This window comes from Hipposideros armiger, unplaced genomic scaffold (genome assembly GCF_001890085.2).
Source record: "Hipposideros armiger isolate ML-2016 unplaced genomic scaffold, ASM189008v1 scaffold_1792, whole genome shotgun sequence".
NCBI lineage: Eukaryota > Metazoa > Chordata > Mammalia > Chiroptera > Hipposideridae > Hipposideros > Hipposideros armiger.
The window spans coordinates 47737-54061 of record NW_017733142.1 but is presented as its reverse complement, the minus strand read 5'-3'; the positions used below and the strand labels follow the sequence as shown (position 1 = coordinate 54061).

Below are 6325 nucleotides of genomic sequence, written 5' to 3'. Positions count from 1 at the left end.
ATATATATATATATATATATATATATATATATATATATATATTCCAGATGATGTTATTATGATTTTGGTAAAGACATTTAAAACCATAAACATGGGTTCCTTGGGGTCCAAATCATGGGATAAAAATGTTCTTTACTTGACTGCATGACTTAAGGGAGGGCAGAGGGGAGGCCCATGTAGGGGCTAGAGGGGGAGGGAGGCAGCATTTCAGCCCAAGGACCTTTAAGGAGAAGAATCATGGGAGGTGAGGGATGTGGGCTTTTAGGACATGGACAATTTCTTGAAAGGATGCATTTGCGAACCAGAGACATGGGTCTGGGTCACATTTCCACTAGTGTCGTCCACTGCTGTCTGCTACTTCTGTCCTCACCACCTATTCTGTGGGAGCCCAAGGGCTTTCTCACATGTTGGTTGGGAATGAGGACAAGTGTGTTCTTTCAAAAGGAGAAGTGACAGCGGTGAGGAATACGCCCCTTCCAACTTTCCCAAGTTGGGAAGGAATGTTAGCTTCTCAAGGGGCACACGAAACGTCTGAAGGAGGCTCTCAGATCTCTGAGGTCAGCGCAGAACAAGTGGACATGCCAGAGCAGCAGCGATGCTTTGTGTGGGTTAGTGTCTGTTGTGGACAAAGGACCATTCAGAGGTTTTGATTTATTCACAATGTCACTTTTACAATTGGCCCTCATTTCTCGTTCACATTTCATCCTTAAAAGAGCATTTAAAAATCTCCTACGGCTATCATAACTCTTGCTAAAGTTTATAGGCTGGATACTTAATACATTATCATTTAGTCAAATAAGAAAAAATTTTAAATCGCCAGTCTGCGCCATTGGTTTCTAGTAGCATTATGCATTACTTGAAAACATACATTTAATTCTATGCTCAAGTTTAGAACTTTTTGTATATAGTATCTAGTTCAATTCTAAAATTTGAATTGAAAGACTACTTATTAAGAATGTTAAACTATCAAAGTATAATGTATCAAAAGCTATCCAGAAGTAAGAAATGCACTTCTTTGAATAAGCTATATACACATTATGATACCTTTGAAATATACTCATTAATTTATTAATTCATTAAAAAAAATGCCTGAATGCTTACTATGTGCAAAGCACTATGCCTACTATGTGCAAGGCACCAGGTACTATGGATATGAACAAAGATGAATAAGGCACAGTCCTGCCCTTTGGGGGCTTACAAGCTAGTAGTTTTTCAAGACACTGTGTAACAAGTGAACTAGAAGTGCTTTCTAATGTAAAGAGGAGCGAAGACTTTTTGCAGTGAGTGTTAGTTTAGTCGTCTTTGCGAAAGCTTCTTTCTTTTCATAATATGCGGCCTCATTTACAAATACGGGGTACACGGTACAGTCTCCGCCCAATGGAATGACCTCTCCATCAAGAGTTACAAACACAGGATCCCCAGGGCGCAATGGTTTCCAGTCTTGATCCTTTTAGGAAGCAATTAAAATGCATAAATTACATTCTGATTTTCTCCTACTTTAAAATGTTTGTGTCAGGCTATAGACAACTAACAAAGTATGGTATTAGATTCTTTTAAAAGAGATACTTGAAAGGCATACGTTGAGAGGCATATGAGTGATCTGACTAAACTGAGATTGAGTAGCTCATTTTGGCAGCAGTTTTAAAAGTTCCCCTTTTAACTTTTATAACATGTAATTAGAGATTGCTTGAATATTGAGTATACCTTGAATGTTGCCAAAGGGATTTGTAATGTTAAAAGGCAAAACAAAATGTGCGTCTCCTTTGGTGTATGTTCATTCCACCTCTTGTTAGCTGGAGTTAAATTCTGTTCAGCAAGATTTAGGAGCTATCCATTAAGAGCCTCCTGTGTGCAAGACATTAATACTTTGGGGATATAAAAATGAATAACATTGGCCCGCATATGAGGAGATCAATTCTGATGGGGAGTGGTGAGAGAAGGTGGAGTGGGCTGGGAAGAGTCTGAGATGAGGTGGATGTATTTTATACGTGTCCCCATATTATAACAACTGAGTTATCTGAAAGGTCCCATACCAGGAATTTGGATCTTTGAGCCCTCAAACACCAATGTTGTAAATCCATAGGAACCCTAAAGCAGTTTTTCTCAAACTTGGATGTGATTGAAAGTCATGTAGGGATTTTGTTAAAATGCAGATTCTGATTCTGTGAGTCTGGGGTGGAGGCCTGAGAATCTGCATTTCTAACATTTCCCGGCAGAAGCAGCACAGCACTGGGGGTCTGTTAGAAAAGCAGAATTTCACCCCCCACTGCAGACATACTAAATCAAGATCTTCATGTTAACAAATCCCCAGAGAGTCACATGCTCAACATTAAAGTTTGAGAAGCACTGCATTACAACAATTTTCTCAACCCTGGCTGCACATTATAATGACCTGGGATGTTTAAAACTATAATATATAGAGTTATAGAGAGGCTGGCCCCATCTCAGACACATCAAATGAGAGTCTCAAGAGTGGGGACCAGGCATCATTTAAAACATTTACACAAAAAACATCACCTGTTTTGGTGTATAGTTCTATGAGTTTTGACAAACGCACCGCATAGAATCGTATAACTGCGTAATCAAGACACATAGTTCCATCACAAACGTCCCCCAATTCCCTCATGCTACTCACTCATAGTCCACTGTTTTTATTTTTAGTTTTTAAGCCCCAGGTGATTCTACAGGACAACGCAGCTGAGAACTACTCCTCTGGGTCTGTGGTTTTCAGTTACAGACGTGCCCCCAAATGGCTGAAGGGGCTTCACCATTGCACCCATGGCGAGCCCCAGTGGCAGGGATTCTGACGTAGTGTGGTGCTACCCAATCCTGAGCTACAGGAAAACCACCTGGGGAACCTAATTGATTTCCTATCTCCACCTTGATGAGTTAAATCAAAATCTCTGGGGATGGGACCTGGGAATCAGGATTTTAAAGAAAGCACCTCAGGTGATTCTCTTGTGGCCTGAGTCTGAGAAGACTGCTTTAGTGTTTTTGTGATAGGCACCATGCATTTGAGGGACATCCCTAGATAATTCCAGTGAGCATCCCTGATTCATCCCTGACTAAGAACCATTGCTCTTAGAGCAAACTCTGGACTGGAAACAAGGTCCCTCCCTGTGTCTCTGGCTCCAGGGTCTACTGTCCTCTCTGTTCACTCCTTACTCTCCGTTGACACTGGTCTTCTTGCTGTTTCTTCAAACACTCCAAATTTATTTCAGCCTCAGGGACTTTGCACTTGTTTTCCACATGGCTGACTTCCCACCTTCTATGTTCTAGCTTCAACGCCTTCATCTCAGAGATGGCTCTTTCTGATGACTCCATCAAATAGGAACACTTTGTTCATCTCTACTCTGTTATTTTGTTTATTTCTTTTATAGCACTTATTACAATTTGAAATGATCTGGTTTATATATTGTTTTTAAAAAGATGTTTATTAAAATATAGCTAAAAAACAATATTATATTAGTTTCAGGTGTAGACCATAGTTATTCAACATTTGTATACCTAAAGAAGTGATCACCATGATAAGTCCAGCAACCATCTGACACTACCATGCTATCACAATATTATTGACTATACTCCCTGGGCTGTACATTATATCCCCATGACTTGTTTTATATGTGGAACTTTGAACCTCTTATTCCCTTTAACCTTTCTACCCCTTTTTAATTTTTCAATTACAGTTGACATTCAATATTATTTTATATTAATTTCAGGTGTACAGCATAGTGGTTAGACATTTATTTAATTTAAGCAGTGATCCCTCTGACTAGTGTAGTACCCACCTGGCACTATACATAGTTATTACCATTTTATTGACTATATTCCCTATAATTTACTTTACACACCCATGACTATTTTGTAACTTCCAATTTGTATTTCTTAATCCCTTCACCTTTTTCACCCTGCCCCCCAAACCCCTCCCATCTATCACCCTGATAGATCTAGTACCCATCTGATACCATACATAGTTATTATAATATTATTGACTATATTCCTTATGCTATACCCTACATCCCCATGACTAGTTTGTAACAATCAATTTGTACTTTTTAATCCTTTCCCCTTTTCATCCACCCTCAAACCCCCTCCCACCTGGCAATCATCAAAATGTTCTCTGTATCTATGAATTTGTTTCTGTTTTGTTTATGTTGTTCTTTAGATTCCACTTATAAGTAAAATCATATGACATTTATCTTCAACTGTCTGACTTACTATACTCAGCACACTTTGAGTATTTCCTGTCAATCCTTTCTGACCTTCAAAGTTTCTGTTGAAAAATCAGCTTAAAGTCTTACGGGAGCTCCCTTGTGGGTAACTAACTGCTTTTTTCTTGCTACATTTAAGATTCTTTGTCTTTAACCTTTGGCATTTTAATTATGATGCATCTTGGTGTGGGCCTTGTTGGGTTCATCTTGTTTGGGACTCTCTGTGCTTCCTGGGCTTGAATATGCATTTCCTTCACCAGGTTAGGGAAGTTTTTCATCATTATTTCTTAAATATGTTTTTGATTCCTTGTCCTCTCTCTTCTCCTTCTGGCACCCCTATGATGTGAATGTTGGTATGCTTGATGTTGGCCCAGAGGCCCCTTAAACTGTCCTCAATTTTTTGGATTCTGTTTTCTTTTTGCTCTTCCAGTTGGATATTTTCTGTTACCTTATCTTCTAAAATTGCTGATTTGATCCTCTGCTTCATCTAATCTACTGTTGAGTCCCTCTAATATATTTTTCATTTCAGTTGTATTCTTTATTTCTGACTGATTTTTTTTTTTGGTTTTCTATTCCACTTGTATGTTTCTTATCTCTTTGTTGAAATTCTCCCTGAGATTATTGAGCATCCTTATAACCAGTATTTTGAACTCTGCATCTAATAGATTGCTTGTCTCCATTTTGTGTATTTCTTTTTCTGGAGCTTTGTTCTGTTCTTTTATTTGGGACATGTTTCTTTGTCTCCCCATTTTGGCTGCCTCCCTGTGTTTGTTTCTATGTATTAGGTAGGGCTGCTATGTCCCTGATCTTAGTAGAGTGGCCTTATGTAGTAGGTGTCCTGTGAGGCCCGGTGGCACAGTCTCCCTAGTCACCAGAGCCGGGTGCTCCAGGTATGTCCCTTGTGTGGGTTGTATGTCTTCTACTGTTGTAGTTGAGCCTTGGTTGCTATTTGCGTGTCAATGGAAGAGACTGACCCTTGGGCTCATTGGTTGTGAGGACTGGCTGTGACTATAACGGAGGAGCGATTACACACGGGCTGACTCTATGGAGCAGGATTCACTTTAGCAGGGCTCTGGTGCCTGCCCCGTCTGCCCATTGAGTGTGTTGCCCTTGGAAGTGGCCGGATGATGCTCCAGTTCAGTTCGAAGCTGGTCACTGGGTGTGCCAGCCCCAGGGCCATCTGGAAAGGGACCCGCTGCAGGCCAAGCTCAGCCACAGCCAGTGTCCTGCCTATGGCCACCTGGCGTGAGCTACAAAGCAATCCACAGATGGCTGCCACCCACGTGTGCTTAGAGATTCCTCAAGAGGCCAAGCCACAAACCAGGTCAGCTGCTGCTAGTGCCAGACTTAGGACTGCTCAACCAGAGGTATGGGACACGATGAAACCAGGTGCTGCTTGTTTGGGTTTTGTGAACCTTTTAGAGAGTTCAGGAAAATCTGCAGCATGACTTAAGGTAGGCAGCTTGTATGAAAAAGCCACTGGAAGCAGCTTAGTTATGCCCAAAAGTTGAGTAGGGTGGGGTCTCCAGGAATCACCAGGGTAGGGCAGATGAAAGGTGATAGCCAGTTTGAAGGAGACTCAGATATGGCGGCTGCCTGTGTCTGCACACCAGGAAGGGGAAGGGCTCAACAAATAAAGAATGGCTTCCACCAGCTCCTCGGTCCGGGAGAAAGCTGCCTCTCCAGCCCTCATTCTGAAGCCAAACAACTCGGTTCCTCCCAGTTTGTCCCTGGCACCTTTTGAGCTGCTGCCCCAGCACTGGAGCTCAGAGTAGGTGAGACCATCAGTGAGTAAGTCCGTGCACAGACCCTCTAAGTGGAGTACCTGGGAGTGCAGCTGCCCTCTGTCCCACTCAGCCACAATCTCCACTGGTTTTCACAGCCAGAAATTATGGGTAGCTTTTTCCCCTCTGGCACTGGAACCCTGGGCTGGGGAGCCTGGTGTGGCACTGGAACCCCTTGCTCCACTAAGGGGGACCTCTGCAGCTGAGATAGCCCTTCTGATTTTTTTTTTTAAAGATTTTTATTTGGGAATTGGGGGGATGGGAACAGTGCTGGGGGATTGGGGAAGGGGAACAGACAAGTTGCTGTCGTTTTGTTCTTCAATCTAGTTG

General features: G+C 41.8%; 1 protein-coding gene across 2 annotated transcripts in view; it reads right to left on the bottom strand.

The window, feature by feature from the left end:
* Positions 1-46: 46 nt before the first annotated feature.
* The window catches only part of ASPA (aspartoacylase), a 21887-nt gene continuing 15608 nt past the window's right edge, over positions 47-6325 (bottom strand). For both annotated transcript variants that reach the window (XM_019634658.1, XM_019634657.1), the window contains one exon: positions 47-1447. In XM_019634658.1, the coding sequence (XP_019490203.1) occupies positions 1250-1447 (198 nt within the window). In that variant the 3' untranslated portion in view covers positions 47-1249. The remainder of the gene's footprint in view (positions 1448-6325) is intronic.